We start from the raw sequence: 12,955 nt of genomic DNA, 5'->3' as shown, positions 1-12,955 counted from the left end.
TGTAGTCCCAAGCCTGCCCACCAGTGATGTATCCACCCTGGCTTTGGGGTGCCTCATTGTCTCCCTTCTTCTGTTTGTCTGTGTATTCTTTCGCTATCCCTATCACCGCTGGATCTCCCCTCCTCGTGAACCAAAAACTTGTGACAAATATGTCGGGGTCAGACCCCGGCAATGCTTGTCATCCTAGCCATTAGAGAGAGAAAAATTTAAGCAACAACCACAAAAAATAAATAATGGTCTTGTGCATAGAAAAAATAATACTTTGAAAAAACAGCCACAATGAAAGTTCAAAACATGAAATTAGAAAAGAACAATGACAAGATATCATCCATCCAACAATAAAAGTAAAGTTCAATCAGAGAGAAAACAGCTAAACTAAAACATGTCGCGGAAGCAAGCCACTGGACCTGGGAACCGAGGACCCTAGTCTCAGGGGACACCTAGCTCGATTGTTCTACAGACAATGTTCTAGATTTACTTTAGTGAGTTGGAACTGAGGTCTTTAAGGCTTATGAGCAGCCATGTAAGATGCGACTATTTCCCTGTCCTGAGCAAAGTAGAAAATTAAAGATGCCTGGAAGTCATCAGTCCAAAGGGCTAAAGCACCATATGAACCCCAGTCTCCATAAACTTAAGACCAGAAGAACTAGATGGTGTTTAACTCCACTACCGTCAGCTCTGAAAGGGATCACATTACTCACTGCCACTGAATATATTTCTACTCATAGTGACCCTATAGGCCAGAGCAGAACTGTTTCATAGGGTTTCTGATGCTGTAGATCTTACCTAAAAGAACTGAGAGAAGAGCAGCTGGTGGGTTTGAACTGCTGACCTTTCAGTTAGCAGCACAATGCATAACCCACTGAATATCATGGGATAAAAATGTGGAACCAAACTGAAAATAATAATTTTAAAAGGACAAGGCTTATGGTCTGATAGAAACTGGTAGAACCCCTGAAAATATGGTTCTCAGATCCACTCCAAGCCTGGGAGTGAACTCACCCTCCATGGCTCAACTTTCAGCCTCAACACTACACAGGTCTATAAGGTGAACAACTCTCTCAGGCAGGCACTCATTTCTTAAAACCATCAACCACAGGAGATGAGAAGGAGAGCATTTGCTCAGGGATACAGCTCAGAAGGGAGGGAAGGATAGGAAGGAAGGAAGGGCAGGTAGAATTGGTCAACACAGGGAGAAAGTGGCAAGAGTGCTGTTACATTGTGAGGATTGCAATCAATGTCACGAAACAAAAAAATGAATGAATTGTTGCATGGGAAACCAATTTGCTTTGTAAATTTTCACTCAATTAACAATAAAAAGTTTAAAAAGAAAACAAAAATCCTAAATAGATGCATATGTAATGACAGAGCAAAAACTAACAGAAACAGATACATCTTCATAGTTTTTAACATTCCTCTTCCATAAATGACAAATTACTCAATAAATGTGTCAAATAGACACAATTTAGGGAGAACACAGAAAATTTTAACAGTAGCGTTAACCATCTCAACAGTCATAAAACAATACAGTCAGCAATTGCAGAATACATAGGTTTTTGTCAGGTTCTTGTTTAATAACAACAGTTAGGTGCCATCGAGTCAGTTCTGACTCATAGAGACCTTATGCACAACAGAACCAAACACTGCCTGGTTCTGCACCCACCTCATAATCACTTAACCCTAGAGCCCATTGATGTTGCCACTGTGCCATTCCATCTGGGTGGGGGGTTTCATCTTTTTTGCAGACCCTCCACTTTACCAAACCAAACATGATATCCTTCTATAGAGACTAGTCCCTCCTGGTAATTTTAGGTACACAAGGAATATTCACTAAGATAAGCCATGTATGTTGTTGTTGCTGTTAAGTGCCGTCAAATCGGTTCCAACTCATGGAGTTTTTGAGTAGTTTTTTGAAGAGTGGCTGGAGACTGAACCACCAATCTTGTGGTTCAAACTGACCTTGCAGTCTAGTGCACTATCCTGCAGTGCCACACCAGGACTCCAACCCATATGTACTGGACCATAAAATATGTTCCAATAAATTGCAAATGACTGAAATTGTATTTAAATAATGGATCATAATAAAACGTACATTCCAAAGATTACATTTTTGGTTTTGTTTTTCAGACAGCCACTCATCGCTTAACTGTTTCCGTTAAATTTTCTCTCTCCTTAATATTCCACTTTTAGAGGTCATAAATGTTCTCATGATCTTCCAATCCTGGTCATTTAGAGGCTCAATTAGTTTTATTAATTTGGTAGAGGTAACTTAATTGAGTCAAACAACACTTCCTGAGGACCTACTGCATGCAGAATTCTATGCTAGGGAGAATAATTGTTGTTAAGTGCTGACAAGTCAAGTCGATTCTGATTCATAGAGGCCCTGTCTAGGGTTTTCAAGGAATGGATGATGGGTTTGAACCATAGACTTTATGATTCAAATCTACCTTGTGGAGCAGTGTAATACCAATGATTACTGCTTAATAACACTTTTGATGTGTTAGGTATGGTTGCATGCACTTTATAATCCATGCAACTTAAATTTTATAATCATTCTTGGAGATAGCTACTATTTAAAAAGTGTTGAAACGGAGGCAGCCAGAAGTGAAGTAACTTGCCCATAGTCTCAAAGCTATAAAGCGGTAGAGCCAGAATCACCAACCCAGGCAGTCTGGCTCCAGGGTCACATGTCTTCAGAGCTCACAGACTAGTAAGGGGCAAGAAAAACAATAGGCGATGCCTTGACCTTCACAGTACCTATGTCTTATATCCCAATACAGAGGTACTTGTCAATATACCTTCTTGTTGTTAGGTGCCATCAAGTCAATTCTGACCAATAGAGACCCTGTGTAGGGTTTCTGAGGAGTGGCTGGTGAGCTTGAACCACTGACCTTGCGGTTCAAATGACTTTACAGTCTGACGCATTAACCCACAGCACCACACCAGAATTCCTAGGAACCTTTATAAGCTCATTCGAACAAAAAAGAAAGGTAACAAATTAGTTTTTTTTAACTGACAAAGGCTCATGTGTTCTCTCAGATCATTTGCAAACATGAAAGGGGAACTTCAGGAAATAAGTTTTATAGTGAGTTAACTTTTCATGCAATTCTTATATCCAAGCAGAATACTGCACATTTAAATATCAATCTGAAGTTCAACCCCAGCATGTAGGATCCCAGACTGAGCTACTGTTTGCAAATTTGCACAGACTTACATTTTAGCAGTAAACAGTAAATCTCCTGCTGAGCAGAAGATAACAAACATAATAGAAAATAAGTTATTTTTAAACCAAAAATTCTATCTTAATTTATGTCATCTACATATGATGTCTGTACAATAGCTAATGCTTTCATCGTGGGTCTTGAGGGTCTATATAACCTCCCAGAAACAGAGGAACAGTGCTCATTTTCAAAAGAGAAGGTAAGAATAATAAAAATAAAATTTCTCCTGAAATACACAGGTCATGGGAGTGTTCCGGTTGAATAAACCATGATCAGTAAGATGAACCTGCTTCCCACAGGAGAGGTGGAGCTTCATTCCTAACCACCTTGAGCCCAAATACTAGACTATGACAGGTCTCTGGTTTTAAAAGGGCATGGTTTCAAGAACATTAGAGTAAGTTTTATCACTATATCAATTTCATTTCCTGATCACTAAACTCAATCCAACAATCCAACAAAGAAGCTGTGATGTGTTAAAACTGGCGTTAAAGAAAACCGTTTCCTTACTCTTTCCACTCTTTGATAATGATCTAGTATTAAAAAGATGAAACTGTGATTTGAAAAGGTGCTGGAAAGACATACTTAACAAGGCCACAGCAGTTTAATAATTGCTATCAACAAAGATTATTTTGGGAACAAAAACCAAACCAAACCATTACTGTCAAGCTGATTCAAACCCGTAGTGCTCCTTCAGGATAGAGTTGAACTGCTCTGTGGGTTTTCTGAGGTTGGAAATCCTTATAAAGGAGCTCTAGTAGCATAGTGGATACAAATCGGGCTGTGAACCTCAAGGTCAGCAGCTCGAAACTACCAGCTGTTCTGCGGGAGAAAGATGAGGCTTTCTGCTCCTGCAAAGATTTTCAGCCTCAGAAACCCTGTACAGGGTTGCCATGAGTCGGAACCAACTCCATGGCATATAACAACAACAACAAATCCTTATAAGAGCAGACAGCTTCATCTTTCTCCCACAGAGTGGTTGTTGGGTTTGAACTGCTGACCTTGTGATTAGCAGTGCATCGTCTAACCCATTACACTACCAGGCATAGCTCCTTACTTTGTGTAAAGGATTAGGCAACTGCCCTTTGGCGTTAGAATTTTTCTTTCAAGTAACTCTCTGGTTTTGTTCAAGGGACTACTTGATCAAACATGGAATATGTATATATTAATTACCAGACAACAAAGCTTACTGAGAAAATGACCTCTGATATGTAGACCTTCAGTATGGGTTGCAACTCAATGAAAAGCAAACAAAAATCCTCACAACTGGACCTATAAATAACATCATGATAAATGGAGAAAAGATTGAAGTTGTCAAAGACTTTATTTTGCTTGGATCCACCATCAACATTCATGGAAGCAGCAGTGAAGAAATCAAACGATGTATTGCATTACACAAATCTATTGTACAAGACCTCTTTAAAGTGTTAAAGAGCAAAGATGTCAGTTTGAGGACTAAAGTGTGCCTGACCCAGGTCCTGGTATTTTCAATAGCTTCATCTGCACGTGGAAGTTGGACAATAAATAAAGAAGATCACAGAAGAATTGATCCATTTGAGTTATGGTGTTGGAGAAGAATATTAACAGTACCAGGGATTGTCAGAAGAACAAAAAATATCTGTGTTCAAAGAAGTACAGCCAAAATGCTCCTTAGAAACCAGTTTGGCAAGTCTTCATCTCTCATTTTTTGGACATATTATTAGGAGGGACCAGTCCCTGGAGAAGGACATCACTCTTTGTAAAGTGGAAGGTCGTTGAAAATGAGGAAGACCCCCAATGAGATGGATTGACACAGTAGCAGCAGCACTAGCTTCAGGAGTAACAATGATTGTGTGGATGGCCCAGGACCAGGCAGTGTTTCCTTCTGTTGTGCATAAGATCACTATGAGTCATAAATGACTCAACAGCACCTAACAACAAAAGGTAGATTACATTCAGACTGGGAAAATACTTTTACAGAAGCAGCATCATTGGGATTCTCTAAATGTGGTGACACTTGTAGCTGGGACTATGCTTTGTGGAGACCACAGAAGTTGTGCCTATGGAGCTGTCATAAGAGATAATGGCCTCTGTGGTCCATGAAGACTTCCAGCCAGGTTGAATTCCACATTGCCTGATGGGGACCTCATCTCTTTGCACTGGAGCTCTCATTTGAGGTTCTGATCAGGATTAGAAGGCAGCCCTTAAGACTGTTGCAAGGATCCCGCAAAAGAGGAATGTCAGGAACTACAAGTTGTCAGCAGGGCAGGGACAATCTTCTAACTTTCTGAGTAGACTGGTTCAAGTATGGTCTATGAAGGCCTTATGCATCTGCATGTGGAGCTAAACCAAAGAAGATTCCCCAGTGGACAATGCAAATAAAAATCAGATGAATTTTAAGCACTAGAGGAAAGCAATTAAATTCTTGGTGCCTGGGAATACATGACCAATTAAAAAAATTACAGTATATATAAAATAATCTCTGTTAACGACAAGATAAAGAAAAGCATTTATTTTCCATGTTTCCTAGTTTTGCTAATAGCTGAGTCTTTCCTACGAAACCTTTTAAATTCTGTTTAATTCAAAAGATATCTTACAATTCCTGGACCTGTGCTCATTTGAAAGGGAAGTGGAGTGACGATCTTTCCAATCATTGGGATCAGGACAGTTTCAAGTGCCCTTCAAAGAAGCGTGGGCCATGGGACACTGGAACCAAAGTCACCAGAGCTCTCTCAAGTGCTGAACAACCTCTGTATCTACAGTAAATGTTGACACCCTTATATTTTTGCATCTTATTCCTTCACCGGCTCATTCCTTGCTTCTGTATGACCTTCTTTTCTCTGGGCTCAAACACTAAGAATATCTTTTAGGCACCTTATCTCATCTCTCTTCTTTCTCTGAGGTCTTTCTTTTCCCCAGGGACCAACTCAATTTTCTCTTTCTGAGTTACAATTAGCTTGAAATGTCCTTGACTAAGGATGCCAAAGGTCACTGGTTGGCTCTGAAGGCAGCTGATCAGAATACTGTTTGATAGGCTTGTGCCTCATGCCCAGTGCCAGATTCTGGAACACACTTTTCCACCTCTGCATGACTTCCATTCGCTCCTAAGAACCTAAGAATGGTACTAATGGTTGTGAATCTGATAGAAATATAGAAAGGAAAACGAGGGTGCAGGCAGTTAGGATACACGCATGCAGAGCTGTAGATGGCTGCTGGACAGACTACTGGATGGCTGTGTGCCGTGGAGTCGGTTCCAACCCATAGCAACCCTGCACAGGGTTTCCGAGGCTGTAAATCTTTACGGGAGCAGAATGTCTCATCTTTCTCCCACGGAACAGCTGGTAGTTTCGAACTGCTGACCTTGTGGTTCGCAGTCCGATTCGTAACCACTACGCTACCAGTTGTTGTTGTGTTATGTGCCGTGGAGTCAGTTCCGAGTCATAGTGACCCTGCACAGGGTTTCTGAGGCTATAAATTTTTACAGGAGCAGAACGCCTCATCTTTCTCCAATGGAACCGCTGGTAGTTTCGAACTGCCGACCTTGAGGTTAGCAGCCCGATTCGTAACTACTACGCTACCAGAGGACAGACAACAGCTTCTAGAAATTTGGTTCAACTAATAGGCTGCTCACAGGAATGGTGACAAGAAACTGACTGCAGAGAACTGATGCACAGAATTTCCGAGGCTGTAAATCTGGAAAGGCTGGAAACAAATTGTCTCATCTTTTTCCTGAGGAGTGGCTGGTAGGTTCAAACTGCTGATCTTTAAGTATGCCCCCTGGGCTCTCTGACACACCATATGTAGTCACAATAAAAATGACTAAAATGCCAAAGAAAAAAAGTCTGAATGTTGGAATACCCACTCAGAAATGTGAAAACACACACGTGAGTATGCACAAAGGCCAGATGAAACACGGAAATGAAAATAGTTGTGACAAGGTGGCAAAATTATGGGTGATACATTATCTCACGTTAAAAACTTAGTCTAGCTTGTTACTATGCTTTAAACTTAAAATGAAAAATGAAAAGAAAAAACATCATGATGCAAGTAAATATTAGGCAAACTGTTACCAATTCTAGAGTCAAATGGTGTGGTTCTATAAGGTAAGCACTAAACTGCTAACCACAAGGTCAGTGGTCCAAACACACCAGCTGCTTCTTGCAAACCTTACACAGGGTTGCTATCAGTCGGAATTAACTTGACAGCACAACAGCACTAACAACAACAGTGCACTTACGTTATTACATCATCATTTTTAGAATGGGGGCGTAGAAAGACGTTCCAGTATGTAGTTGTGTATAACCTGATTTACGTAAGGCAATTATATATATAGAACTAAGTCTGCAGTTTTATGAAGTTTTAAAAATAAATACACTATTTAATCCAAGGATTTCATTTTAAAGCTCAAGATTTTATTAGTTCAAGAGCCAATCCAGTATCTTTCTGCCTTGTCCACAAATCAGTAAGTCAGAAAGGATAATAATGTTATGTTTAATATTATCATCAAGTCTAGCTATTATCTAGCTTTGTATTAGGCTCAATACGATGGGCTTTACACATGTATTTCACCTAATTTTTACCCAAGGTCCAGGGTTCAAGTTCACCAATTGCTCTTCGGACATCTTATATAAGGTCGCTATGGGTCAGAACTGGGCACTTACCACCATCAACAATACAACACTTCAAGACTCCTGGTGTGGCCCTATACGATAAGCACTGAACTATGAACCATAAGGTTGGCAGTTCAAACCCACCAGCAGCTCCTCGGAAAATCTATATAGGGACACTACGAGTTGGAACTGACTCCACAGCACTTAACAACAACAAACAGCACTTCCAGAAAGTCAGACATCTGGGATATCTTTAACCTCCACCTCATAGGGACCATCCTTGTGCTGATCTTTCTAAAAGAAATTATTGTTGCAACTAGTAAGTGGTAGAGACAGGATTCATACGCTGACTTTTTGGCTCCAGAGTCTGTGCTCCTAACTGTTTTCCATCCAATGAGTGACTAGAAAAATGTCCAGTTTCTGATTCAAACCCATATTCTTTCTACTGCATCATTCTGCAACTCATTTTGCAATGAGGAAACGGAAAACAAGGTTGCGTGACATGACCACAGTCACATGACTAGTTAATGGCTGCACATTCACTTCTTGGTGTCTAATCTACTGATCTTCCTATTATTCCAGACTGCTGGGAGTGAAAAGAAAAATAACTTGCTAAGAAGAAAAGCAAATGAGGACAGACCTCAGGGAAATTAAGACTAAGACCTTTAAAAAGATAAAGACCTTCCTTTCCTTGTCTCTTTCCTCTGGCATTTATTTGAATGTAAGTCTGTCCTATCAGCACTGTCCACACATGTGACAAATGGAAGTCTATCTGTGTGGCTCAAGTCTTTTGTGGGAGGGAGGACAGTGGTGTTCAGGAGAGATGGTCATCCAAGTGCATATTTGCCTTCTGGGGAGTTGTTCAAGCTCTGCATTTGTCTCTGGGTTGTGCAAGTTTATTTGGAGAAATGTCACACCAATTAAGGAGGGCTTTTGAAAATCGACAGTTTTGAAAGTTAACAGGTTTTGTTTTTTTGGTTTTGTTTTTTAACAATAATAATGAAACAAAAATTTTGTAAAGGTTCTGGGAGAAAACCTGAGCTTAGAGGACTTGCTAGAACAGAAGTCCTATAATAATGTACAGTACTCAGATCCACTTGACATACAGATCATGAAAAGCAAGAAGAAACACAGCATGCAAATGGAGCCAGAAAAGTTCAGCTGAAGAGGCGCAGCATTCCATGTTCCACTCAGGCAGGAGTCAAAGGAAACAGTCCTCTCTGCTCTTGGATCACAACTGTCAGACAGTTAAGCTGTCTCAGCATAGTCAGAATTATAAAAGATGTTCTCCTGAAGATCCACAGGCTCAAGCACCCACAAGTCCCTGTCATAATAAAATGACAGCTGGGAGCAGAGAACATGCACTCAAACAGACTTCTAGGACTGACTTCACAACCAACAAAGGGGTTCTGGGAACATTAGAAGAGCCTCCTCCATCAGTGCTAGCAGTGAGGAGGAACCACCAGAGTTCTGTGAATACAGGCCAACAAAAGCACCTCTAATTCTTCACGCTGCTCTGTGTTCCTGCTTCAGTGTTTTCTGATGTGAAAAAAGAGTTATGTTTTAAACATGCTCTGCTTTTCATTTTCAATGTAAATGGGTCCTTTTAAATGCCTTCTTCATCACTATCTGCCAACACTCCCTTACCCTAAAGGACTGGGAAGCCTTGAGGGGTGGGTGAGGGGAAGATGCAGGGCAGTCAACCTTACCTTGGCTTCTGAAGTTGGCTCCAAGAAGCACAAGCGATTCCCAAGTCCCTCAGCTGCCAGGCAGAACTTCCTTTGCTCCTTGTGAATGTTTGCAATGCACTGGAGTACCACTTCATCTTCCTGTCGGGAAAAGAGACACAGGAAAGATGAGCGATAAAGACTATCTCCCCAGGTGAAGCCAGGCCTGCAAATTACCTGGTGTTATGGGTTAATGCGCTGGACTGCACGGTTGGTTTCAAACACAAGGTCAGCAGTTCAAGCTCACCAGCTGCTCCTTGAAAACCCCATACAGGGTCACTATGAGTCAGAACCGATTTAATGGCAGTCAACAACAACATTCGGAATTAGGTAAACGCAATTTCTAATGAGCAGCACATGCTTTGGAATATTAAAGAAAGAATTCTTCTTTTGTTTTGTACTTTTTTGCTACATTCACATGGGATAATTACACATGTACTGTGAGTAAGCCTCTGGAGTTGAGGCAATGGGGTAAATGAGTTAAATGGGCATATTACTATACACGAGGAGGCTTCAAGGGGTTCAAGAAAGAATTCCAGTGTCTTTTAATTCCATTCTTCTACCAAATTTTGAAGCCCCCTCATATCTAACATGAACCTCACTTTGAAGAGGGTTACAATGCATAAAATCTAGGTGAGCAAGACATTTCAGCACTTGAGTAAATATAAAACTAAATCTAATCTCTCCAAATATAAAATCATTCAGTAAGACATGATTGAAGAGAATAGAGATGACACAAGAAATCAGCATGGGCTGGGGTAAGTAGAAGGAAAGTTCCTATTGTCAGGTTGTGGAGGAAGTAAAGGACATGCTTCAGTGGAGTCAAAGTCTGCAGTGGGCTACACCTGTGTGAACACTGGAAGAATGATGTGAAAGGTAGACACACAGAAAAGGAAGAATTAGCACTGAAGAATGAAGATCCCGGTTTAAAGGTCGAATATACGAACTATAAATTTCCATGGAGGGCACAGATTTCCTACGTCTAATTCTCAGAAGTCCTTCATAAATTCTAGAGACCTTGTTCTAATGGCATTTCTCTTATTGATTACCCCCCCAAAAAAAGAGGCAGTCTGTCCTTTATACTAAGATGCTCACCTCACGCACAACTTACCCTAAGATTGAGAGGGAAAAATATTTTCCTTAATAATCCTTCCATGGTTTCTCATCCAATCTGTCCGTCCTTTCCACCACCAACTGACGTTGGGTTTCAAACATCAAAAAGTTTTGCAAATATGGTTAAGATCAAGAAGGAACCAAATGGAAAAATCAGGTGAAGCTTCCTCCTTAGTAACAGCTCAACTGTGACTCTTTGTCTCATTCCATGTCCCTAAATGTTAGTATTTGCTTGGTAGTATTGGAATCAGACTAAATAGAAATGACTTTTCTTAAACTGAATCTGTGATTTTCCTAGTCAAATGCAAAACATACAATCCTATCTCCTAATGGGAGAGTGAAGAATTTCCATAGTACCAGACCACCACTAAGATGTTTGGTAGTGCCTACATATTGCAGAAGTAGGAAAAGAAGATCAAGGGGGGAGAAGCACACCTCTGCAGTTTGACTAACACTGCAATGCCACTATTTAGCATCAGTGTGAGTCAGGAGCCTCTGCTCATAATGAAGTCAGAACCTACAGGTCTTCATCTGAATTGAGACAAAAGACAACCCCACAATGTCACTGCTCTCAAAACTGGATTCAGTGAAATCTCTTAAGAGAATGAAGTTTCTCACCAGATGGCGCTTTCCAGTAAATTGTATGTTAACTGGGGCAGATATTATACTCCTAAAGGGAATTGGGAATAGGGGAAATACTCTTTGTTGTCAAAATTACTTAGGACTACTATTAGAATTTATGGAGTCCTGGTGTGGCACTGTGGGTTAATGCACCAGACTGCAAAGCCATTTGAATTGCAAGATTGGTGGTTCAAACTCACCAGCTGCTCCTTGGAAACCCTATCCAGTATCGCTATGGGTTGGAACTGACTCGACAGCACTTAACAACAACAACTATTAGAAATTAAGGAGCTCTGGTAGCATAGTGGTTAGGAGTCAGACTGCTAACTTCAAGGTCAGCAGTTCAAAACTACCAATTGTTCTGTGGGAGAAAGATGCAGTTTTTTGCTCCTGTAATGGTTTACAGCCTGAGAAACCACATACAGGGTTGCTTTGAGTCAGAACCGATTCCTTGGAACTGACTCCACAGAACATCACCACCATTACTAGAATTTGGGAGCCTGTGCCACGGAAGTCAAATGCCTTGTAATGCAAGACGGAGTCCTCAAAACACATAATTTTTCTGTCCAAAATGTCAAGAGCACATCGACTCAGAAATATTTAAATAACTCCCACCTGGTGTGGTGCTTTAGGATAAGCACTAGACCACAAGGTCAGTTTGGACCTTGAAAACCTTATACAAGGTCGCTATGAGTTTAAGCTGACTTAACAGCACTTAACAACCACCACCACCTACACACGGCTTTCCAGTTTCACAACAACAAGAAGAAAAGAGGGCATTTATAAACCACAGGAGTCTGATCCTGGACCATAGCTTTCACAGACCTAAATTTTGTGACAATTATGTTTTCCTTCAACGTGTGCTACTGAGGGTCTCTTTTCATGATCTCCTTTCCTAGTCTCTCTTTCCATCACAAGGGGTCCATGCCATGTTGTCTTTTTAAAAAAAAAAAAAAAAACATGTTTTATTGTGAATTATGTGATAGTTTACATGGGAGAACATTAGCTTTACATTCACCCAATCATACATGTATCGTTTCATTGCCATGGTTACAGTCCCCTCCATGCATCTCAATCAACCTGCCCTCCGATCATCAGCACGCAGCCCCTCTCCCTCTCTGGGTCTAGAGTCCCCATCTGCTCCATCTCTCCATGTCATCGTCTCTGCCTCCATCTCTGGTGTCACTGCTTCCTTGGGTAGGGTCCCGCTCTCCGCTTTTCTCCCCTGCTGGTCCGAGGGACCTCCGCTCCTAGGCTGCAAAGTCAATCACTCCCCTCCTTTTGTTACAAAATGTCTACCTTTACATTTCCAACCCTCACAGTCAGTCCTGATAAGATTTACTATTGTATCACAGGAGACCTATCCCCATCTCCTTTCATCAGCCCTGCCTAGACAGACTGGATACTACTCAGTGGAGATTCTACCTTCCTCCATGCTCTCTGGATCTAGGTTCCCTCTTGAAAGTTTGTAAGCCTGTCACTTCTTGCCTTTGAAGTCCCCCCCATTTTGGTAGCCAATGTCCAAGTTGCTCATCCCTGTCTACTCTGTGTATGGAAGGGGTGGGAACGATCCTCGCTGTAAATATTTGATCCCTCTTTTGAGCTACTGCATCCATAAGTGTACATCAAGTTCATCAAATTGTATCAGATTACTCTTTTTTACCTCTTCTTTCTTCTTCTAGTTGAG

At 41.0% G+C, this 12,955-nt stretch overlaps 1 protein-coding gene across 1 annotated transcript in view; it reads right to left on the bottom strand.

The window, feature by feature from the left end:
• RYR3 (ryanodine receptor 3) overlaps window positions 1-12,955 on the bottom strand; it is a 775,913-nt gene that overhangs the window by 517,238 nt on the left and 245,720 nt on the right. Inside the window, exon 2 of the mRNA XM_006831810.1 lies at window positions 9,517-9,636. Coding sequence (XP_006831873.1) covers window positions 9,517-9,636 — 120 coding nt within the window. The remainder of the gene's footprint in view (window positions 1-9,516; window positions 9,637-12,955) is intronic.

Source organism: Chrysochloris asiatica, unplaced genomic scaffold (assembly GCF_000296735.1).
Source record: "Chrysochloris asiatica unplaced genomic scaffold, ChrAsi1.0 scaffold00004, whole genome shotgun sequence".
In the NCBI taxonomy this organism is placed as follows: Eukaryota; Metazoa; Chordata; class Mammalia; order Afrosoricida; family Chrysochloridae; genus Chrysochloris; species Chrysochloris asiatica.
This window is presented reverse-complemented; position numbering and strand designations above follow the sequence as displayed.